The sequence below is a fragment of the Haliotis rubra genome, unplaced genomic scaffold (assembly GCF_003918875.1).
Source record: "Haliotis rubra isolate DU_JTF1 unplaced genomic scaffold, ASM391887v1 Scf303, whole genome shotgun sequence".
In the NCBI taxonomy this organism is placed as follows: domain Eukaryota; kingdom Metazoa; phylum Mollusca; class Gastropoda; order Lepetellida; family Haliotidae; genus Haliotis; species Haliotis rubra.
The window spans coordinates 803,990-829,434 of record NW_025766973.1 but is presented as its reverse complement, the minus strand read 5'-3'; the positions used below and the strand labels follow the sequence as shown (position 1 = coordinate 829,434).

Here is a 25,445-nt window from a genome sequence, read left to right as displayed (position 1 = left end):
TTTGTACATACCCGTGTTTTCAGGTGCTGGTGTGGAATAATCCTAGCTTCAATACAGTGAGTTATTTCACTAAATCTGTTGGCTTCTGTTTGCCATTTTGCAAGCTTTCAGTTAATGGATTGAACTTTGTGATGTTTGAATGTGTACCTGTGGACAGTTACGTGTACATTAACTCACAAAGAAACATCGCTGTGTATCCAACTCATCTGTGATGTGTATCAGTTGCGAGAAATTCCAGAAATATAGCGATAATGGCATACTGGTATGTAGGTTTTAATTTCTGATGAGAACTAGTTAGTTGTGAAGTCCTGTGATATATTCACTGTGCTTTTACAAGTCATTTTATCTGGAAAGAACCCTGACCTTGACCTTGACCTTGATCGAGCTACTACTGTTGTAACTACTCTGCTCCCTATAGGAAGTAGCATACCGATATATATGTTATTAAATATTGAATCGTATCAGGACTGTTTTAGCTTATTCACCAAAGAAGAAATAACTACCTTTACAAATCCATCATGTGATCTCATTGTAGTACCTGATGTTTGATTTATCATTTGTGATATCTAACCCTCATGTATATTCTACATATAATCCCTAGAATGGTGAAATATGGATGTATTGTACACAGAGGTGTGCTGTCCACCACCATGTCATATGATCTAACTGAAACTTGAGCCTATTTGTCTCATGAAAAGAACTATGTGTTATATACAGAAAGAAGGGTAAGAACATGGATCGTGGGAGAGCATTTGACTCATAAAAAAGGCATGTACATCGTAGGAAGGTAATGGATCATGGGAAGGTGTATGGATCCTAGGAAGGTAATTGATCATGGGAGTGTGTATGGATCATGAGAGATAATTGGATCATGGGGAGGTGTATGGATCCTAGGAAGGTAATTGGATCATGGGAAGGTAATGGATCATGGGAAGGTTATGGATCATGGGAAGATGTGTGGATCCTAGGAAGGTAATTAGCTCATGGGAGTGTGTATGGATCATGAGAGATAATTGGATCATGGGAAGGTGTAAGGGCCCTAGGAAGGTAATTGGATCATGGGAAGATAATTGGATCATGGGAAGGATCATATAGGAAGGTAATTGGATCATGGGAAGGTGTGTGGATCCTAGGATCATTTGAAGATAATTGGATCATGGGAAGGTGTGTGGATCCTAGGAAGGTAATTGGATCATGGGATTGTGTATGGATCATTTGAAGATAATTGGATCATAGGAGTGTGTATGGATCATGGATCATTTGAAGGTAAGGTGTATGGATCATAGGAAGGTAATTGGATCATAGGAGTGTGTATGGATCATTTGAAGGTAATTGGATCATGGGAAGGTGTATGGATCCTAGGAAGGTAATTGGATCATGGGAGTGTGTATGGATCATTTGAAGGTAATTGGATCATAGGAAGGTGTATGGGTCATTTGAAGGTAATTGGATCATGGGAAGGTAATTGGATCATAGGAATGTGTATTGATCATAAGAAGATAATTGGATCATGGGAAGGTAATTGGATCATAGGAGTGTGTATGGATCATTTGAAGGTAATTGGATCATAGGAAGGTGTATGGATCCTAGGAAGGTAATTGGATGATAGGAAGGTGTATGGATCATTTGAAGGTAATTGGATCATAGGAAGGTGTATTGATCATAAGAAGATAATTGGATCATGGGGAGGTAATTGGATCATGGGAAGGTGTATGGATCCTAGGAAGGTAATTGGATCATGGGAGTGTGTATGGATCATTTGAAGATAATTGGATCATGGGAAGGTGTGTGGATCCTAGAAAGGTAATTGGATCATGGGAGTGTGTATGGATCATTTGAAGGTAATTGGATCATAGGAAGGTGTATTGATCATAAGAAGATAATTGGATCATGGGGAGGTAATTGGATCATGGGAAGGTGTATGGATCCTAGGAAGGTAATTGGATCATGGGAGTGTGTATGGATCATTTGAAGATAATTGGATCATGGGAAGGTGTGTGGATCCTAGGAAGGTAATTGGATCATGGAAGTGTGTAAGGATCATAAGATAATTGGATCATGGGAAGGTGTGTGGATCCTAGTAAGGTAATTGGATCGTGGGAGTGTGTATGGATCATATGAAGGTAATTGGATCATGGGAAGGTAATGGATCATGGGAAGGTGTGTGGATCGTGGGAAGATAATTGGATCAGGGGAAGGTAATGGATCATGGGAAGGTGTGTGGATCCTAGGAAGGTAATTGGATCATGGTATGCAATATGGATCTTAGGAAGGTATAAGGATCATGGGAAGGAACGTCTTAACAGTTGTGTTTTGCAATTCTCTTAGTTACCCCACTCTTCCCCAAGCCTTATATTCTTGATTGCTCAATGTTTATGTACGTTGCAGTTTCAGTGCCATCGTAATGTTTTCTTTGCTTCGTCTCGTGTGCACTATAATCCAATACATGCTGTATTCGACACATTAAAAACATTAGACGTCCATATACATAAACTAGGGTTGTCTTAACTTGGTAGAGCATCGGAGTAATTTAGTGTGAGGCTGTGTCAGGTAAAATACTTTTGTTGTTCAACTCTCAGGAGTAATTTCACCTGTTAGCATTTTTTCTTCAAAACACATATCTCCAAGTCTTTTGTCTCTGATTAGTACAAGAAAAATGCTAATAGGTACCTAGCAGCAAATAATTTCTTGCTTTTTTATATGCTAAAAGGTTACTTAAATTGTATTCTTTGCCTCCTTATGATCATTTTATTGGTCTGGCATAAAAAATTCATACAAGATGCATACAGTATTGAATTATAGAGAACACATGACATTTTGTATACCAGATGCAAATTGTTTACACAACCATGTGTTTATGTGTCAAATGCAGGCGTTATATCTACTGGTGTTGATCAAAGATATGTTTTCCAGATTATGGAAAAAGAATTAGCTTTAAATATAGTATACATATCTTGTTGGCAGATTTTCAAGTAAACACTGTTTCACAAAGTATTGATATATGTACATATGTGATTGGGTACTCAAGTTGAATTCAGTAGATATGGGAGGTTGCATCTTTAACATAATTTTGAAATATGTATTTTTGTTAATATTGTTGATAACTTGGTAACAGAAATGAGCTATTTACAAAAAATATTAGAAATAAGGTCTTTGTCTCCATATTCCACGTAGATATGAAATCCAGCGGAATATGGTAAGAAACATGAGCATGGTAGAAGGTGTACCTTTACTAAGAAAGGTCAGTAGCTGGTGTTTGCTTTATTGTATAACACCGTCTATAGACTCTGTGCTCAGATTCCTATCACTGAACTTCTGTGTTGATCCAGCTGCAGATAAAGATGTATCAACTTCAAGTCTGCTGATCTTACATTGGGTACTGTAGAAGTATTTGGCAACTCTCCTCAGGAAGTTCAGTGTGGTTTAGTCTCAACACTGCATGTGGTGGGCATTAAACAAGGCTAGTTCTCGACAGTCTACTCACTGATCTAAGAGTGAAATGTCATCAACAGGATATATAGAGGATACTAAACGACCTGTGTAATACCAATCTTATTAAACGAGTTAATGATTTGGTATCAAACGAGCGAAAGCAAGTTTGATACTAAATCTTTCATTAGTTTGATAAAAATGGTATTTCACGGAAGCGAGTTTAGTATTCTGTTTATTACTCTAGAAACATAAATTGATAGAAACTGCCTACAATGTGATGACTCTCATATCAATATTTCCGCGAGTCAAGCCAGGTCTAATACCATTGCGACAGAGGCATTAGCATTGTGATGTCATACCTGTAACCATTATGACGTCATGCGTCTAGCGGTATTACACTGGTGTAATTTTGCCGGAAAAATATTACACTGCAGTATCTTCCACGGGCGAGTAATAATCATTTATGCAAAATGGCATACTAAAACCTGAATTAGCTCATTTATCCTCGTTGGAATCTCAACACCTTTTAGAACAAGTCATTTATGAACAGACAATAATGTATTTCATCTTATACCCAATTACTTCCAAACTCGTAGACATTACCATTGAAATGTGATCAGCATTTTCAGTAGATATTCTGTTTCAGATGTGATCATGACACATGGGTTATACTATCACTATGAATAATTCATTGTCCCTTTTAACAATATAAGACCTTTATACAGTGTTTAATGTAGTATCAAGCTTTTATTTCATAGAAAGAAATTTATACATCTTTGTCTTCATTTAGCATCTATTTAACCTTGCTCCCCAATGATGTGTCATGTTTTATACCTGAATGTGTATGTCCGCAAATTTGATAACTGTAAATTATCAAATATTGATTTATTATAACACTTTTATTCAATAATAATTGTATATTAGATTTCTCTGCTTTTAAAATTTTCCAAATTTGATGTAGCCTGTGGATTTATATCATTCTACAAATATTTTACACTCAATAGATGGTATATATTTCCGTAAAAGGTATTGTTGATATTGACTGTTACAGTAGTGTGTAAATACAGAATGCATTTCAAACATTCATATCCTGAAATTATTTCCATGTAATGGAGATGAACGTGTACATTTCAAATCGATTTCAGTCATAATTTATGCCAGTTTTCTTTTTGTATAATTGTTTTCTGAGCATATGATTACGTTGTTGCATAATGTTAACACTGATTGGTTTCAAGTGTTAGCCTGGTGCAATATAAACTATAGCAGTTGGTCACACATATGAATGAAATATATCATGATGTAATGGCATTGTGTGAAAATGGGAAAAAATAAGAAATTGCAAATTAACTTTCTAAAATCATCATCAAAGTCTTACTGCTAACAGGCATGATGATACTGGTGATGATGAACATGTTGCTGATGTTCAATAATATGGCAACTACATGTTGAAATAACTATTCGATGTATTTTGCAGCCCAGATGCTTAGTTAATTAAAATCCAAAAGGGGCACCTAACATATCCCAGGCAAGTGGGGCTCTTATTATAATCTGTTTGCAGTGGAAACGTACCGATGAATGTCACTTTAAACCGAAATTAAAACAAATAAAGTGAAATTAAAGATTGCGAATCCTCATGATTTTACCTTGCCAATTGAACATTTAAATCTCAGAATTTATTCAACTTAAGAAAAAAGTTGTTTAACAAACGATCATAGTTTCACATCACTATTATTGGTTTGTATTACAAGGGGGTATGCACATCAAATGAAACACTGATGTGTTATAAGTTAACGCTCTTCACGTACCGCACTTGCATTTGTTTCACTGTTCCAACTACTGCGCTTACCCCATTGTAATACAAACCAGTAATAGCGATTTGAATCTATGATCGTTTGTTAAACAACTTTTATCCTAAGTTGAATAAAATTTTGAGATTTAAATGTTCAATTGGCAAGGTAAAATTATAAGGATTCGCAATCTTAATTTCACTTTATTTGATTTACATTTTTGTTTAAAGTGAAATCCATCAGTACATTTTCACTGCAAACAGAATATAGGAAGGGGTTTAAAATCACACAAAACAGTCAATCAACAGGTATTGTCGATTGCACATACCGGCTTACTTCTGGGCTCATGCATGGTATATACCGGTACATGTACACCAGTCCTGATAACAAGAACCTTTATTAATTGGAGGTGGGGTTGGGGGTGCATAGCCATGTATTTTTAGTAGGGGGTGATTATTAAGGAGGGGCCGCTACATGCGTAGAATACTGTAAAAATCAACAAGCAGATTTTGATCAGGCATTTGAAAATTGGCATGCACCACACTACTTAAGTCTCAAGATTATTTGGACAAGCATGGAATAAATATGTAATGAATATGATCCTCCTTGGTCAACTATTTAACAAGAAACAGTCAGTTTTCCTATATGTTTCATTCATGTGTGCCATTGCCAGTCAACGATCAACCTTTGTTTTCTATGTATATGCAGATCTAAGGACAAAGCATCGAAATCTGTTAAACCTATTTTTGCCATTGTTACGTGCAGAACTTGTTATTTTGTTTTATTGACATTTATATGGCTTGCTGTATTTTACATGTTTTATTTTGACATGCTTGAATGGATTTTAAGAGGACAGGCGGGTTAATGAGATGAAATATGTAGAGATTTAATAACATATATTATTTTATATGAATTATTATTACGAGATCAGAGTTTACAAAAACAAGTTTTATGATCACTGATGTAAATATGTGAAAGCCCTTTAGCAGATTTTAGAGAAGTATTCCCGTGCTTTACATATGAAGCTAAAGTTAATCATTTTTACAATTTTCTTTTTTTTTTAATTTGTAAATCTTGAAGTGAAGATGTGTACCTGGTTAAAGTGTTTAACTTAATTTATTGAGTTAGATCTTGAAGAAATCTGTGATGAATGCTTCAGATATGCCCTAGAAAAGTGTTCTACATGGTCTGTATAGACTGATAGTCACAATCATTCCTTTACAATTAGGTTTCAATCTGATAAAACCGAATTGCATTCATTGTATGGATAACAAAATTATGCTTCTTCAATCGTCTATCATCAAATATGGTAGTGTCAACTTTAGATAGATACAAGGTGCATTCAGAGGATGATGTCGCCTACAGATTGATTGTATGCAGAAATATATCTGTTATCAAAGTCATCACAACAGAGTTCATACACAGAATTTGTTTTTAGCCATATGTAGTTAAAAAACTGTATTATGAAAATTACTATGCGAACTTTGATTGTCCTTTTTTGCGATATATCTACGTTCATTTATTTCTATGTATTACATAAAAAACTGTATTATTTATTACAAAATTTGATAATACCAATGTAACATCTAAGTCAATGAGTCTGATACATCCTTGTTTATGAAGAAAGAGTTTATATGTATTAACTCAGAGAGTTGTCATGTCCTCGTTTACCAGCTTTTCTGATTTTGTTAAAAGTTTGCCTGTTCTCGGTAGGATTTGGAGTCTGTGTATAGGAATGCAGCCATCAGTTTGTCCTCAATATTTGGTTTATATGAAATAAAGTTTTAATGTGATTGACAGCTGTGCTGCTCTTGTCTTGTTTATGGAGTTGTCAGTTTGGGATAGTGTGTGAGTGAGTTGAGTTTAACGTCACATGTAACAGTGTTCCATTTATATCGATTCCCCACATGGGCACAATGTGTGAAGCCCATTTCTGGTGTCCCCCGCCATGATATTGCTGGAATATTGCTAAAAGCGGCGTAAAACTAAACTCAGTCAGTCAGTCAGTCCATTTATATCACAACATGTCAGCTTAATGTTGGAGAAAAGCCCAAAGTGACAACCATGAGTATGGGTGTGGAGCATGGGTGGTGGGTGTGTGTGGGGCATGGGTGGTGTGTGTGTGTGTCTGTGGAGCATGGATGGTGGGGGTGTGTGGAGCATGGGTGGTGGGGGTGTGTGGAGCATGGATGGTGGGGGTGTGGAGCATGGATGGTGGGTGTGTGGAGCATGGGTGGTGGGGGTGTGGAGCATGGATGGTGGGGGTGTGTGGGAGCATGGGTGGTGGGTGTGTGGAGCATGGATGGTGGGTGTGTGGAGCATGGATGGTGGGGGTGTGTGGAGCATGGGTGGTGGGGGTGTGTGGAGCATGGGTGGTGTGTGTGTGTGTGTGTGGAGCATGGATGGTGGGGGTGTGTGGAGCATGGGTGGTGGGGTGTGTGGAGTGGGGGTGGGGGGCATGGGTGGGGGTGTGGAGGGGGTGGGTAGCATATGGGGGGTGGAGCATGGGTGGGGGTGTGTGTGGAGCATGGGTGGGGGTGTGTGGAGCATGGGTGGTGGGTGTGTGTGGGAGCATGGGTGGTGGGGTAGTGTGGAGCATGGGTGGTGGGGGTGTGTGTGAGCATGGGTGGTGGGTGTGTGTGTGAGCATGGGTGGTGGGGGTGTGTGGAGCATGGGTGGTGGGTGTGTGTGGAGCATGGGTGGTGGGGTAGTGTGGAGCATGGGTGGTGGGGTAGTGTGGAGCATGGGTGGTGGGTGTGTGTGGAGCATGGGTGGTGGGTGTGTGTGGAGCATGGGTGGTGGGTGTGTGTGGAGCATGGGTGGTGGGTGTGTGTGGAGCATGGGTGGTGGGTGTGTGTGGAGCATGGGTGGTGGGGTAGTGTGGAGCATGGGTGGTGGGGGTGTGTGGAGCATGCGTGGTGGGGGTGTGTGGAGCATGCGTGGTGGGGACGTGTGGAGCATGGGTGGTGGGAGTGTGTGGTCCTGTGCAAAGAACTCCGTTCACAATCAGTTGAAGTTAAGCAACGTTGGGCGCAGAGAGTCCTTGGATGGGTGACCATGTTTGACAGCTTGACTCCTGAGAGTTTCTCGGACTTCAGTCCTGCCTCACAACGAAACACGTGTTCTCACCTTAGGCAAATAAGTTTGTTCAAAATTGCCTTTGTTCACCCAGCAGGAAATGGGTACCTGGTGGGATTAGTCATGTGATCATTAACCTGCTAGCACCTCACAGGCAGCTTGCGTTATCTGGGGTAATCATGATCAGATTGTGCACTTGAAAAGGGCGCGTTATAAATATTCTCATTATTATTATGGTGCATCACAAACCTAGAAACTGTGAAGGGATTAAGTTTATGGACTGCAGTCATAACAGGCAGTGTGCTCCACAAGTCATGATCATCAGGGTGGGTGAAGTTATACTGGTGATTTGCCTGGTTTATGTCTGCGTCAGTGTAATGTGGTGAGAAGGCCTGGTAGAGACATTTACCACTTTGGTGAAACCAACATGGGTATGGTGCAGGCAAACCAAGAATCATAATCAGGTCAAATCTCAGATTCAAACCCACTAGTATGGCTAAGGAATGCAGCCCTACACAGCAAATGACAGCACCTTGGACAATGGTACCGACTGTGCCCATTTGTGTAGAAAATATAACAGCTAGTTCTGATTAAGCAACCAGTAATCCTTATCACCAGTTGATGAACTTTGGCTGAAGAAGAAATGGCCTTAGTCCACCAGAACTTCACATTTGTTTTCCAGAACAGAATTCATGGTAACCGATGATGTCACAGTGGTCTGCAATACATAGTGGTGCACTTACATACCAGTGATATCTTCTAGTGCTTGATTTCACTCTCATGTGGAAGCTGTTTTAAATGAACAATTCAATCTATGTGTGTTCCGTAATATCTTCTAGTGCTTGATTTCACTCTCCTGTGGAAGCTGTTTTAAATGAACAATTCAATCTATGTGTGTTCCGTGATTTATTGCCATACAGACATACAAAGACCCACTTTATTCCAGAAAAGACAAACATTCATGACTTCATCTAGTAATCTTCACATAGCTATCTTAAAGGGGGACTATGCTCTTGCAAAATGGCAGCCCCATCAAATTTAATTGCTAGCTGCTCTGACTATGTATATCAATTCAGCAGTTATTGATTACAGAAAGTACACAGACTTTTGCCCAGGTACAATTTCAACATCACAAGTCAGAAGCTGGGCATTAGACCTCAGTCTACATTTGAGAACATAATTAATTTCATAAAAGAAAAAATGCTCTGTGTGTGCATGTGACAGCCTTAGATACAAACCACTTGTAAATCAAATTCCTCTAATACTGATGACAATTAAAATACATCTGTAAATAAGGTTGAAAAGGTAGACAATAATGTATAAAATTGAGCTAAATCAGGAAATATTTCAACATCCATGAGGAAATCTTCCAAACAGATCTTATATCACTGAGTTAAAATGTTAGAATTAAAACATAAATCATTAAAAATACAATAAATCACCCTGTAAAGGTTCCAGCTGTATGGCATGAATGAGCAAAGAGTTGGATTAAATTGACACATTACAGTTCTCTAGATAAACTGCACTTTGAGAGAAACTGTTTTAGAAAGTTTTATCACAGTTTTATATACAGTTTCTCTAAAATGGCCATGTAAAACTACATCATTATCAGAATATTGAGCAAAAAGAAATTATTTGTGTAATTACCACTATATGTTTCACACTTTCACACTGTATACAATAATTACAAATACAAGATATGACCTTGAGATCTATGTACATAGTGAACTGTGAAAGTGATGGTTTTGCAAAGACAGCAGTTTCACTGTTAACAGTTCAATACTTTCAAATGCTGTGCTCTTCTCTATTGCATTGTCAGGATGTGCAGGTTTTACTAATTCCAACACTTAACAAACAAATTTAAGAAGCCAAACTTTCGAAAAGTTGTTTGGCACGAAAGTGTAAAAGGTTTCATAATGCAAAATATATGTATAGTATCAAATTGTAGATATTGTTTTTAACTATAGAACTTTATATTGCCAAAACACATTCCTAAATGATTTGCATTCCTTAAAACCTTTCCATTTCTATTATATATTATAATGAAATATATCAAAGTAATCCGATTACTTTTACTTATAAAGCAAAATCCTCAACTGAAGGGTTTTGCATAACAAATGGTGTAGACTTCAAAATATACAAGTTAACAAAACAATGATGACCTATATTTCTATAAAAACTCAACAGTGTGCACATTCACAATAAAGACAATATCACAGTTTGGACGGACAGTGTTCTTGACATCCAGGAAGTAATCAGTGCACCAGGGCTGACCTTGTGAGCCTTTGAGATTTAGCATCGTGGAGATGATCATCATAAAACACATCCCTTGCCTTGATACTCCTGAAAAATGACAGGAACAAATTTCATTATATTCATCAAGTGTTAATTTCTTCTTACCTCTCTTTAACATGTCATGCATTCAAACATGGCTGAATATCACACGTAACAAAATATTAAAAAAATGTTCGTGAAATGTAAATATTATACACAAGTATGAATAACCTCTTTAAAATATTCCTTATTCACACTTACCGTATATTACCATAGATAAGCCGACCCTCAAACTTGACCCTTAAAATCAGTGTCAAAATGGTATGTTTCGTACATAAGCCGATCCCCTGCGATGCGAATCGCGGCAAACACAGACCACAGACAACTGGCAGTTACCAAAAATTATAACCTTGGTCCACCTTATTCAAAGAATTCACAACCATATTGCGTCTACTCACGCATCGAGTGTAGTTGACAGAAAATGGAAAATATATTTTGTTTCGCTAATGTAGCTAGACAATCACATGTCAACAAACTGGCTTGCTTATTTTACCCCATTCAACAATCATGAACTGATTACCCGCCTCGTTTTCCATGAACTGCTAGTTTCATATTCACGAAATTCAGCATCATTTTAAGAATATCTGAACATACAGGCAAGTTTCAGTTTACATGCTGAGGCTATAATCATCTCTCTACGGATAATTTCAGTGAATGTCAAGCTAGTGTAAGGTATGTAAGCTCCAAACTACGGGGGCGGTGGGGTAGCCTAGTGGTTAAAGCGTTCGCCCCTCACGCCCAAGCCCATTTCTGGTGTCCCCCGCCGTGATATTGCTGGAATATTGCTAAAAGCGGCGTAAAACCAAACTCAGTCAGTCAGTCCAAACTACGTAGTTACTGAAGTACCATAAGTAGGTTTCAGAGTAGTGTTAATGTTGACCTTACAAGAGTATTTAAGCAGGTGCCAGACAAGTGGTTAATGTTGAACTCACAAAAGTACTCTAGCAGTCTCTATGCCTACATTAGCTCTAGACCAGTGACTAAAGCAGTCTTCATAGTAATGTGTGATAATTGTTTTTACTTTCTATATACATGATGATGCTTGTATGATGACTGTGATCTCAGGGTACTCACCTGGAAACATATGGCTCAAGACGCCGCAGCGTATCTGTGGTGTTGATGTCAGCACCGTTCACGTGGACAGAGGTGCTCTTGGTGAAGCCGTCTGGTTTCTGCTGCTGCACTCCACCCCGACAGTGACCTTCGCGCTCCATACCCATGGGAGTGATGTCAGTGAACCTGTGGGGAAAGGTGAGGTGAGGTGAAAAGGGGTTTAATGTCATACACATTTCACTCATATGACGTGCATGCGTGTGTATGTGTGGCTGCTTGTACTAGCCCAGACTAGCTGGTGTTATAGTGCTAGCTCACTGAGATACCATGCTGCAGTTAAGTATGAATACCCCACTCAGACACATTATACTGACTCCGAGCCGACCAGTCCTTGTTGTACCCATTGATGCCGAGCGCTAGGTAGGGAACAACAAGTACCATATTTTAACATCTTTTGGTATGACGCTGCCGGGGATCAAAGCCACGACCTTTCACTCCCGGTCAGATGCTCTAACCACTACACCACGGAGGCAGTTGTGGGGCAGGGACAAGATATCTGTACACAAGATTTGCAATATCACATCATGCTCCACTGCTTGTTTATAAAAACAAAGAAAGTTAAATGTTTGTAGCTGTGAGTGATGTTCTTTCAGTCTGAAACTGTCTTCCCTGACCATTTTCAGATGGGATGTGTAGCCTACGTGACTGAAAACCATTTGATTATGGGCTGGTGCGTCAAGCCACAGACTGCTCTACCTGGTCATGTAATGTGTGAGGAACCTCCGTGGGTCATCCGATGTCTGGATGAACCGGTCACTGTTGTTGCTGTAGCCAGATGCTTCCTGTTGCCCTGTAGCTGTCCGGCCGAGACGTCCAGCCTCACTTGGTGGAGGGTTCTGTAGACCGCGGTACACGTTCATCGACACACTGGGGACATGAACAGAATATTTTGTTAATAATGGCATGTACTGTCATGTACTGACATGTACTGGCTTGTACTGGCATGTACTGGCTTGTACTGACATCTACTGGCTTGTACTGACATGTACTGGCTTGTACTGACAATGAACTGGCTTGTACTGACATGTACTGGCTTGTACTGGCATGTACTGACATGTACCGACATGTACCGGCTTGTACTGGCATGTACTGACATGTACAGGCTTGTACTAGCTTGTACTGGCATGTACTGACATGTAACTGGCATGTACTGACATGTACTGGAATGAACAGTCAAATACCGTAAAATACTGTCATGTACTGACCTGGAGTGGTTGTCTGGGTGATGCATGTTGATGAACTCTGTGGGGTCCCTCTTCAATGTTTTGTCCAGCTTCATGTTGGGGATATCGCCAGCCTTGTCATACGCCTGTAACAAACATATGTGACATCTATATAAATAATGGACTTCCAACTTTACCTTACAGTAACTAATTAAAGGGGCACTTTCCATAAGTAGTTCTTCCTGTAACAGGCGGAACCTTCATTCAGTGAACATGAGATATTTTGTGATCTCACAAATGTCTGAACCTCCACCCCCCCACCTCACCCCCCATAAGAACAAAACGGGTGACGCCCTCTTAAAATCATCACCAGGGCCTAGATTTTTTAAGCTATCTTAGCGCTAAGATAGTTGTAAGTGCCGTACATTAACATCAACTTACGACTATCTTAGCGAAGAGAGCTTCGAAAATCTAGGCCCAGTCCTCTATGATGTTGCTTTCTACATGCGGCAATGGCGGGTAGCCAGCCTATGTTTGAAAGTAGATTTGGGTTTATTTTCCTCAATTTGACGACTCCAGTAATAAATAGATCATTATAATCATGCCCATATCATACTATGATTATGACACCCGTGCCTAAATATTGGTATATCTCTCGATCTCGCTCGGGGAATACCAACATGTAGGCACTCGTGTCGTTAACATAGTATGACATGGGCACTCATATAATATCCTCAATATCTCCCATTTCCACAGTGTTTTAGAGCCAGTACTCACATCTCCCATCCGTCTGTGGACATACAAGGGCTTGGCTCTCTCCCGGGTGAACCCAGAGTCATGGTCTGATGGTGCTGCTAAGTTTGGCAGTGGTTCCTTACCCTGAAAATGTACAGATATACATAAACAACAGTATACTTGTATACATTTCAAAGAGTTAAAGATCAGTTTGTCTCTGTGAACTGTAAACAAACGACTTTTATGTCAGTGTTGGTCAGCATCATGACTTACTGGTATTACATCTTTTAAGATGTAAGACCGCCTCCGTGGTGTAGTGGTTAAGATCGTCCGCCCGGAGAGCAGAAGGTCGCGGGTTCGTCCCCCGACTGCGTCATACCAAAAGACGTTAAAATATGGTACTTGTTGGTCCCTGCCTGGCGCTCGGGATTAATGGGTACAACAAGGACTGGTCGGCTCGGAGTCAGTATAATGTGTCTGAGTGGGGTATTCATTCTTCAATGCGGCATGGTATCTCAGTGGGCTAGCACTATAAAACCAGCTTCAGTCTGGGCTAGTACAAGCAGCCGCACATACACATACCGTATATGACCGTCTATAAGCCGAATTTTGAGGACCAAAAAAAGCAGTCTGTAGAAGGGGGTCGTCTTATCCATGGGTTACGCTTTCGTCAAACTTTTTTCCAGGGGTAAGAAAACAACATCGTATCACTTCGCGTGAACAAACAACAGAAGACGACTTTGTCAGTAGAGACATCAAATTTGCAATTAAACATCACTAGACAAGATTATTTACCTTTTAAGTTATAAGTTGTTTTGCTGGGCATTGTATTATTTGCAGGGATTAAGATTACCGTCGCGTGTTTGTCTCCATTACACAAAGCCGGAAATAGCAATCAGCTGTGCACACGTTTCCGGCGAACAAGTTCAAAGCGTGCACAATAATATATACGGGGCGAATTCTGGCGCAGTCATCAGTAAAATATAATACAGAATACCGTTATTTAACCCAAAGAAATATATCCTAGCATTGTGTAATTTTAGTTACAGTTTTGCTCTATAAATTAATTAAGATTACCGTGCGTATTTGTCTCGTACACAAAGCCGGAAATAGCAATCAGCTGTGCACACGTTTCCCCGCGAACAAGTTCAAACATGCACAATGATATAACGGGATGAATTCTATTGATTGAATACTATTATTTAACCCAAAGAAATATATCCTAGCATTGTGTAATAGTTTTCATGTAAAATATATATAATCAACACTAAGGTTATACGGACCCTCATGAACGTGGTAAGCACATGACATGGAATGGGGTAAAATACGGAAGCCATTTAAATTCACACATTTTTACCGATGTTATTGTAAACTAGCAGTCAATGGAAAATGAGGCGGTTATCAGTTCATGATTGTTGAATGGGGTAAAATAAGCAAGCCAATTTGTTGCTACAATAAATATGATATTTAGAGAATCTATATTATGCATTTTCTGTCAACTACACTTCGTTTCGATCCGTGAGTAGACACAATATATATGACAGTGAATTCTTTGAATAATGTGGACCAAAGTTATAATTATTGGTAACTGCCAGTTGTCTGTGTTTGCCGCGATTAGGACCCCATCGCGGGGGATCGACTTATGCACGAAACATACCATTTTGACACTGATTTTAAGGGTCAAGTTTGGGGGTCGTCTTATCCATGGGATCGTCTTATAGACGGTCATATACGGTACACACGCATGCACGTCGTCATATATGAGCGAAATATTCTCAAGCAAGACGTTAAACCTCACCATTATTGACATATGGAACAGTTTTTTTAGAAATAGTTTCAACTCCAAACATTATGACATACTAACATACATAAATGTAAATGGGATATGAAAACACTTGTAATGAAGAGTTACTCCCCTTGATGCACACATCATATCACAAAACCATAACAGACATATAGGATTCTGACAAGTGTAATACGAAGGATGCTTACCCTGGGGTATTCTGTGGGGAGGAAGCTGGTCTTCATGACGCTGATGCCAGTAGGACGATTTGTGAAATAACCCTGTAAGTAACATAGAAACTTGTTAAAAATTAAACTTTGTTAGGATATTACATACTTTTTATAAAACACACTACCTTGAGCAATGTCATATTTCAACTGCCCTGAAATATCCCCATGACATTGTGTGAGTGACTGGGTTGGGTTTTACGTCGCTTTGAATGGTAATTAAATAATATTCTGACATGTCTGCCCAAAGGAAATCAAGTCTGCTATGGTTACCACTGGTACTGCCAACAAGCAGAGGTATGCTGTTCCAAGGTGGCATAGAGAAACCTAACAAACTGGGGGGAATGATAAATCATCTGTTACACTTGAATCATTCTGGGTGTCATGAACTGTCGTGGTTGGACTTATATCAATTATTTACAAGGGATAGATGATCTGGCAATATAAGTTTTCACCAATACAATCTTTGTAATGCTATTGTTCCAATATAAGAAGCCCCTTGTGGTATCTGAGACTTGATCTTATGGTAAATGAATCAAGTACCCATATGATTTTAAACTTTTCCCTTCAGGGTTATCACCAGAGCCCCTCAACTGTTGTATAATTTTGAACACTGTATTTCCTTATGCAAATTACCCACTCTAAGGAAGAATTTTTACCAGAGATGAAAATAATTCATTTTAAGGAACTTCACTGAAGTCAATCTGAGTTCTATTAATATTTTCTAACATCAGTTTGTGGATCTTAGCTACCAGTCTCAAGCTTAAGTCAAATAACTCTACTTTAGGAGCCTGTATCTACTATGATTACTGTCGGACAGCTCTATTTGGGGACAAGTCAATATCTAAAGAACAGGAAAGATATACAATCACTGAGGCAACCCTTCTGGGTAATAGGAACAAAACTCCACATACAGGCTGCTCATTCTTGAAGGCTGACATTGGCTGGTATGTGACAGGCTCCACACTGTAGCTGTGGGTGAATCCAGTGTCCTGCTGTGGCCCCACGGTCAGCTGATTCGGGTCCACTGAAACACACAAGGATATTCCCATCTTCAGGTTATTACCTCATCCACAGATTCAACTGACTGCAACTTTACAATATGCTGAAATGCAAAGACAAATCAGAAGGAATACAGGCAATCAGATGTATTTTGACGGTTACTGCATCCACCACCATTAACAGTAGTTGAGTATCCACAGCATTTCAGCCAAGAACCTCTGGGGTCTTCAACCTATAAATTGGTGAAATCCATGATAATGTGTTTAGTACTGACAAAGCAAAAGACATAATTGGGGCAACCCCAGGATTTCAACCTTGTCCATAAGGTTACTAGAGTGTCCACAGGAAGTCACTGCACTGTCGGTTATGGCACCATAGAATACTATATATCAGAATATAGTCTATGGTTTTAGAAATAAGACATCTGATTAATGTGTAAGATCTGATATTTATGTGACTGATACAGACACTTTCAATAGCAATCAAGGAGAGACAAGATTTCACTGCAAAAACTTGTTTGTGCCAAAAACTGCCATATTTATGACAGAACACATCTGCTGTCCAGAGGCAGATCCCGATCTTGATCCACTTGGAAAAGTCAGAGGTGGCACACATACCCGAGGTTGGAAGTTACTTGACCAAGGGCACAGTTAACATGTAAGGAAGGGGCAGGGACCCATCAGTATCAGGATTATAATAGTGAGTGAGTGAGTTTGGTTTTACGCCGCTTTTAGCAATATTCCAGCAATATCACGGCAGGGGACAACAGAAATGGGCTTCACACATTGTACCCATGTGGGGAATTGAACCCCGGTCTTCGGCGTGACGAGCGAACGCTTTAACCACTAGGCTACCCCACTGCCCAGGATTATAATAACAATAAGGATATTTGTATAGCGCTAGTTCACATCACCGAGGGACATGCTCAAAGCACATCATAGCATATACCGTATACATATACATACATACACAAGGCAGACAACAGTAAAGACAGTGTTGCAATTAGTGGTAGCGTCAGAAGAGGTACGTCTTTAATCCAGATTTAAACACAGACATCATGTGTAACATACGTTCACATTTAAAGTTTGCAACTTTATGACAGACAGACTCACTCAAATCAAAAATACGAACTTGGTCTCATTGCTACATGGCTGAAAAATCGCTGATGATAAATTCAAACTAAATTATACTCAGTCAAAAGAGAAAGGAACATGCTATCTGTCTAGGAGCCCTGGAATACAATGATGTATAACTTACAGTGATTGCCTTGTTGACCTTTGAACCGCTCATGTGTTTCCGACACCATGGATTTGGGACCCTGAATGATCAAACAAACTGGATTTATTTATGGCTTATTGATGTTTTTTTTGCAAAAATCAGGTTGTCTGTCCTTTATGAATAATGCAAATAGACATCCCTAGTGAAGATTTATGCAGGGATGCAATTTCATATTGTTTTTATAAAATCTTAAATGACTTGCCAGTTCTACTTTTCTATTGCTTGTTTGTTAGTTGTTTAATGCCGCACTCAGCAATATTCCAACTAAATTGTGGTAGAGTGAGTCTGGACCAGAAAATCCAGTGATCAACAGCATGAGCATCGATCTAAGTAATTGGGAGCAAACTTCAGACCACCCGATCATGTTTTGTTGCCTCCTGTGGCAATTCAAGGAACCACAGCAACAAAAGTCAACTTTACCAGCATTTTAATTTGGTCATCATGTCTATAAATGTTGGATTTCGTTTCTGCCAAAGTCTGAAGTTGGAAAAGGTGGATGTGACACAACTTCAGACAGGAATCTAAATCTTATCCGTGTGTGAAATGGTGGCTTTTCTCATCCAAAGAGAGTTATTTCAACAAAGTCTTGTAATCCGACCAAGTGACAGACTAGGATTAAGATTATTCTGTATAGACTCAGCAACTACTATTACTGTTATCTACCTGTCGTTAGGCTATGATAAGGTGTGGGAGTTATGATCACCATAGCATTAAGATCCCTTGGTACAATGGCACCCTGAAGTTGTGTATATACAACAAATAATTCATTTTGAATCGTTTGCATACAAATACTCATTAATTTCTTGTTTCAAACTAATAACATAACTGCACTCTATGTACTTACTGCTATATCTTTTTCAGCTTGAGTGACTGTGATTCTTTAAAGATTTTTACATACAGGCATCACACATGCCATTTCAATGTACTGTACTATAATATTGCATGTTTATCTGCATATGGTTTCTTGCACTGTGAATGAAAATTTGTGAGTAAAATGGTTCGAAAAAATATTTCTGGAGCCCTGTGTTCAATGAAAAAATGTTCACAATTATTTCTAAGCCTGAGGAAGCACCTCACTACTTACATAGCCATTGTTTTCAAGCTCAACAGGGTCCTTAGGCTTGAGTTTGTGAAGAAGAGGTTTGCCTCGTGGCAAGATGTCTGCTGGCGCACTTGCCGCACGAGTGTCTACAAAAACACCTTGCACCTACAGAGCAGGTGGAGAGACAGACAAAGCATTATAGAGCAGCAGAGGGCAGTATTAAGACAGAAACAAAGGTACATTCCCATTTAAATAAACTATTTCATTCTTTTTCTATAATCCGGTGACTGATTACATGCCATAATGGATAATGCATTGACTAATGAGTCATTGTCTGCACAGCTAAAGATGTGTTTGATCCTGAACTAGACAAACCAGTGGTTGATACTGTAACGACATTTCCAAAGATACTCATCAAACGTAGTCATCAAGAGAAGTGGTATTGAAAACCATGATGAGTTACTGAGTGAGTTTGTTTGATGGCTTCAAACAATCAAACAGGTTCCTGACTCATTAAAATGAAAGTGAGTGAGTGACGATCAGCCACTGAAGTACTGGCCACGCTCACAACCCAATCACCATTCCAGTCCCAACTCATGTCAAGTATGAGGAACTGGAAACATTTTGTTTAAAATATGCACAAATGTTTCACTTACAATTTGAACAATCACTCAGAAAAAACAGGAACGACCTTTGCTTAAAAGAAACTTCAATAAAAGATTCTATATACTGTTTTAACTATCTAAAGGAGACGAAAAATAATCTTGGAAAATCTATTCTACTGTAATCAATGTTCATCCTGATTTGATGCTAATCTATTTTGAAGATTTCTCTTTGCTAAGAGACTATGGTTAGTTCATGAAACTAATCTCTTTTAGTGAATAGATATACTAGATAACATTTGGAGTCTTCTTAAATAAATTCACTTTAAAAGTTATGCAATTTAAGAATGAACTATTCTATTTAGCAATGTACTATAATCTCTATGAAGATGACTAAACAGACAAGCCTGTCAGATCAACAAGAAGCCATAGTTTCAAGGCTAAACATTTCAGATTTGCCACCTGACTTTACAGTAAATCTTACTGTATAATGATTTGCAAAAGCAGCAAAAGTTTATTTAAGTGAGTTTAATGAATATTAAAAAAAGTCATGACAAAATTATAAATCAATAAATGCTTTGCTCAAGACTTATACACCAAATCGCACGTGAGATATTTAAATCCAAAATTGTACAGGTAGGCACATCCGAACAGAGCACAGTAAGAACTCACAGAGGGCATACACTACTCTAGTTTCATCATTTACATCACAATTGATTTTATTCTAATCTCATAATTCATCAAAAAGCAACAGGAAACTAGGTATCACCTGACTTACCTCTCTATTAGTAGGATTCGTGATTGGTTTTTTGTCTGACGAATCCTGAGCCTGTGTGATGTGTTGATTGAGGCAGTGGCTCCATGCCAGTGTTCTCCTTGTAGGGCTGGAAGTCTTTTGTTGTCATAGTTATATAATTGTCTCCACAGATGCGACTGAAAATGGAAAGTTTCAAAATGAATCATCACATATAGGTTTGGGGTACAGAAAGTATTTGCATAAAGTCTTACTGATTTTTGTTTAAGTTTCTTGGCTTATTCACACTTTTTAGTTTGATACATGACTAACCAGACATATGCATATGCTCTCAAAAATTACTACAATAATGTTATAGAAAAGACTAAGGGTAATTTGTAAAATATTTACCTCCCTACAAATGGGAATAACTGATAACATTATGATCTACTCACAAAAAGGAACAACAGATAATCTGATATATATGGGATTAACAAACTAAGTGGTGTTGGAGACGACAAACTATAATTCTTGTGGTTTAAAAGTTAATATCTCGTTGGTAGACAAATGTCCAGTACAGCAAAATATTACAACACTTATAAAAAGTACTTGACTGTTTGTCTACATATATGAAAATAAAAAAGTACATGTAAGGTTTTATTTCAAATGTTTGTCATGAAGTAAACAGTACATTTTTGTAACTACATCCTCTGATATCCACTTAAAGAGACCCATGAAGATCTTTGCTAGAACAGATCTTCAGCAGCCCATGCTTGTCGTAAGAGACAACTAATGGGATTGGGTGGTCAGACTCACAGACTCGTTTGACCCCCTGCATCCCTATTGCGTAGATCGATGCTCATGATGTTGATCACTGGATTGTCTGGTCCAGACTCGAATATTTACAGACCTCTGCCATATAGCTGGAACAAAGATTCACTCAGAGTGCGGTGTTAAACAACAAACACTTAAAGAAGCTCACCCCATGACAGGATTATCAACTTCATCTAATCTTTGGCTGTAGTACACGGAGGGGCGGAAGTTGGATTTGTAGCCAGTCCCAGTGTGGCGACCTTGCCTTGGCTTGTAGTTGTCCCAGAATCTGCCGTATGTGGTGGAATTCTGGGTAACGTAGAACTTCATCATGTTGGTGTCAGGACCATGACTCTTGTTGATGTGGACGTTCCTGCTACCTTTTGGCAGTGGACCCATTTTGAATATTATCAGGTTTTTTCACTGAAAAAAGGATCAGTTGTCAATTAATGCTCAACAAACAATTAAAGTACTTCACAGAAAGTAAAACTGACAATTGTTTTTGAATTCATTTGGAAACCAGAAGTATATGGCAAAATATTACCAGAATCAAAACACCTTCTGTTGCTATAGAAACACTGGAATGTCAAAAGGAAGTGAGGTGTTTGGTAAAATGCTGTATATGATAATCTGTCAATACAATTGTGAGAGTAACATATGTTGTGTACAAAAAAACATTTTATTTTTCTCAGTCTTGCTATTTAATACCACAAAATAATATTCATGACTGCAACTTTTTATCATGTTTTAAGTGTCACTGCAGCATTTCAATGTATCAAATGGATCCATATACTCATGACAATATAATATTATATGGCCTCTCCAAGAAATTATATCCTGCTTAGAAATATAACAATGCGCCTCAAAATAAATAGAATTACACTTCATACAAAATATTTCATCTACATTCACACAAATGAATGAAAAATTGAAATCATAAGAAAATATCAAAAATCATCGTGCATGAAGTTCGTCAAGCTTAATTGTAAATGAACGAAGCCTCACTCAAACAAAGTAACATATTACAACATTGATCTGAGATGTGATATGATGTGTATATGCATATTAAAGAAAGCGCAAAGAGCGTTTTAACAATCTGACAGAAACAGGACTTTTTCTTTTTCCATTATGAACAATTTCTATTGACATACACTCATTTACGGGCGGTGAATCAATCAATTTAATGTTCCGACGACTACGCTTGTATCTATTTACCTTTGCAATGTTCACGATTGTGTAAATGCGTTGCAGACAGCTTACATCTGAATTGTATCCGTGTTATTGAAGTTTCAGAGAAGAGAACACAGTAAAACAAATCCGATTTACAAGCCAAGCTTTGTATTGTTGATCTTGACAACCGAACATGTGCACGTAAACCGGTGACGTAAACAAAGGGGTATAACTCTAACGTGTAATGACCGTCTGGTCGCTAAAGAATATATTCGATAAACGTAGTTGATGATGTCGTTACGGTTAAATGATTACGTTGGCGTTGTAGTGATATTGATTATAAAATCTCGGATAGGGAAGCATCCTAAATCCACATATTGCTCGTGATGCTGGAGACTGGACCAGACAATCCAGAGATCAACAGCATGCTCATCGATCCAAGTAAAAAACAAATCCGAAAGTTGTATTTAGGCTGTTTGTTGCTGTAGAATATGAACGCTAATTATATCCTTATGATTCTTAAGGAAGCTATCACAACGATATATTTGATTTCTACGTCCGTCATTACTTTAAATTTGTCGTTATTTTATCAAAAAAGATAATGCGTTGAGTATCTGAGTAACGATTTCTGAAACGGTCGAACATTAGACATACCGATTTACTGTTTGTTTCTTTATCGGTCATTATACCGCCTGATTAACGTTACTTTCAAGATATCGGTTTGATATATACTCTTCAATAAAAGAAACTTGGCATGCAGTTTTGGAATTTATTTACTGAGTGCATATAACCAGGGATACTCTACAACACTTATAGAGTCTCCCTGATATAACTGATTCAAACATGACATCATTGCTCAATTACATTAAAATCATCACTTTGCAAATTTCCAAAACATCTTTATCCAGAAAGTATTTGGTAAAACCACAGAGGGCTTTTAAAACCACTTGGTCACTATGGTCAGAGTAAATTGCCAGTATCTGGTGTGACGACCATGAGTATCGATAACAGCCTGGTAGCGGCGGCCCATGGATGAAAAGGGATGCCGAATGCTGTCTTGAGGAATGTTTTGATACTCTTGCTGAAGTGATGTGTGCAGTTCTTTTAGTGTCTGAGATGGCGGATTACGCTTGCGCGAGCATCGAGCAAGAGTATCCCATAGATGTTTAATGGGGGACAAATCGGGTGATCGAGAAGGCCATGGTAACACCTGAACATTGTTTTGCTGGAAGAAATCCTGGCAAACTGAAGGGAACGACGTGACGTTGCAAACCCCATTCAATGCACCCGCCACGTGCACAAGAGCTGTCCGGCCATTATGATGGATACCCGCCCACACCATGCATGACACTTCCACCACCAAATCTATCGACCTGCTGTACACGGTTATCGGCGTAGAGTTCGTTCCGATGTCTCATCTCCGAGAACCAAATTGTCCTCCATCTTGTGTCGGCGGCCATCTCACTCGTTGTCTGCACCATTGTAGACGTTCAGCCCGGTGACGTTGTGTCAAGACGTTACGTCGAAATGGTCTTCTGGCAAAAGGCCCGGCTTCCCGTAGCCGATTGCGCACTGTGTGGTCGGAGATTCGGCGCAGTCCAGGGATTTGGGTTGTTGTGGATGTTGCTGTCGTGGTGCGTGAACGAAGATGTCTCACCCGGATGTAGCGATCCAGGGCGGCGGTGGTAACTCTAGGTCGACCTGATCTGGGTCTGTCATTAACACTCCCAGTATTGCTGTATTGGGTCCACAGGTTTGAGGTGGTATGTCTTGACACGCCGAAGTGCCTTGCCACCTCATGCTGCGATGCCCCTCGATCCTTGTAAACGGTCGATGGCGTTGTGTCGTTGAGCTTCTGTCAGTCTTGGTATTCTCTTGTCGTCGATAGCGGCTTAAAGCAATGCATGTGGAGTACCGTTGGTGTGACTTTTTAAAGACTACCCACTGGCTTCAGCTCAGGGTGATACACAATTTCATGATGCAGGTGTATTTCTTGTAGGGTGCGTTTTAGTGATTCACTATAAAAGTGAGTGTAACGTTACGTTTTTTGTTCAGCGTTTCTTTTTTTAAACGTTTTGTCGTCGGCAACCATTTCTCCACATGTAGGGATTCAGCATGGATTGGTTTGTGTCAAATATTTTCCTAAAATTCAAATTGTTCCTATGTCAAGTTTCTTTTTTTTGAAGAGCTAGTGGTGTTTTTTACTGACCGGTAAAGATGCTTGACTTTTATAATAATCGTCCTTCTATGTTTTCACTTTGAGTGATTCGTCAATCATGAATTGTACATTGTCTTATAGTGAGTCGTGACCGACGATACATCACTGCTGTAATTATGACTACATGTAATATGGCGGTGCAACTGCAGTCGATAAACAATGGAATTTCTCCAAGCGCGGCGGGTTTGATGGATGTGTCCATCTTACGTCACTATAGCCTGATATGTACTGTCAGTAGTATATATGGATTGAGTCAGGTCTCGGGGACAAAGTTGAAAGTGCGAGACCATAATTTCATAACATAACATTGGCAACATATGTTATGCATGGACGGAGCCAGGAATTTTCAAGGTGTGTGTGTGTGTTTTGAGACACTCTGCTCCCCCTCTGAACACCCCACCTCCCTTGGATCCGCCCATGTTGTGAGAGAATAAACTTTGATTAACTCAGTATACTGCAATTGTTATATTCAACTCATTATTGTTTAGTTCAGTACATACATTTAGTAGACTAACAACCAGGCTCTGAAATGAACATATCTTACAGAAAAAAGTTCATAGTAAAAAAAATAGAATATAATTAAATGGAGCCTTGAGACTTTCTTCATTTTCAGGCAGAAGCTGTGGAAATCTAGACTTGCCACATTTTCTAGATTGTGTGGGCTTTCTTGGGTATGTTTGCTTCAGGGTCTGTATGACAGACTTACATATAGGTTGGGGTTACTCTTTTTCAACGGACACGTGAAAATCCGGGTAAGAATTGGTCTTCAGCAACGGGATTGGGTGCATGGTCAGGCTTAGTCTGTCTAAGAGTGCCCGAACCACATTATTTTTCCTACTGCCAAGCCCTCCCTGCAATGCTAAAGCCGTAAATGAAGCAAGTCTAGATTTCTTCAGGTTCTCTGGGCTCCTTTTCAATTTAAATGGGTTTATTTG

The 25,445-nt window shown here is 39.1% G+C and overlaps 1 protein-coding gene and 1 long non-coding RNA gene across 2 annotated transcripts; one reads left to right on the top strand and one right to left on the bottom strand.

The window, feature by feature from the left end:
• Positions 1 to 849: 849 nt before the first annotated feature.
• Positions 850 to 3,576, top strand: LOC124282810. Its single transcript, XR_006900249.1, has 5 exons — positions 850 to 1,030; positions 1,272 to 1,309; positions 1,348 to 1,385; positions 1,652 to 1,784; positions 2,124 to 3,576. It is a non-coding gene; the product is annotated as an uncharacterized LOC124282810 (long non-coding RNA).
• Positions 3,577 to 9,188: 5,612 nt separating this feature from the next.
• Positions 9,189 to 22,478, bottom strand: LOC124282807 (protein phosphatase 1 regulatory subunit 32-like). Its single transcript, XM_046718838.1, is given in 13 exon segments — positions 9,189 to 10,640; positions 11,706 to 11,870; positions 12,441 to 12,611; positions 12,950 to 13,053; positions 13,685 to 13,786; positions 15,635 to 15,706; positions 16,567 to 16,679; positions 17,912 to 17,972; positions 19,017 to 19,139; positions 20,355 to 20,384; positions 20,386 to 20,509; positions 21,292 to 21,545; positions 22,338 to 22,478. Coding segments are annotated over 12 exon segments (1,383 nt in total). The 5' UTR covers positions 21,522 to 21,545; positions 22,338 to 22,478; the 3' UTR covers positions 9,189 to 10,552.
• Between the last annotated feature and the right edge of the window lie 2,967 nt (positions 22,479 to 25,445).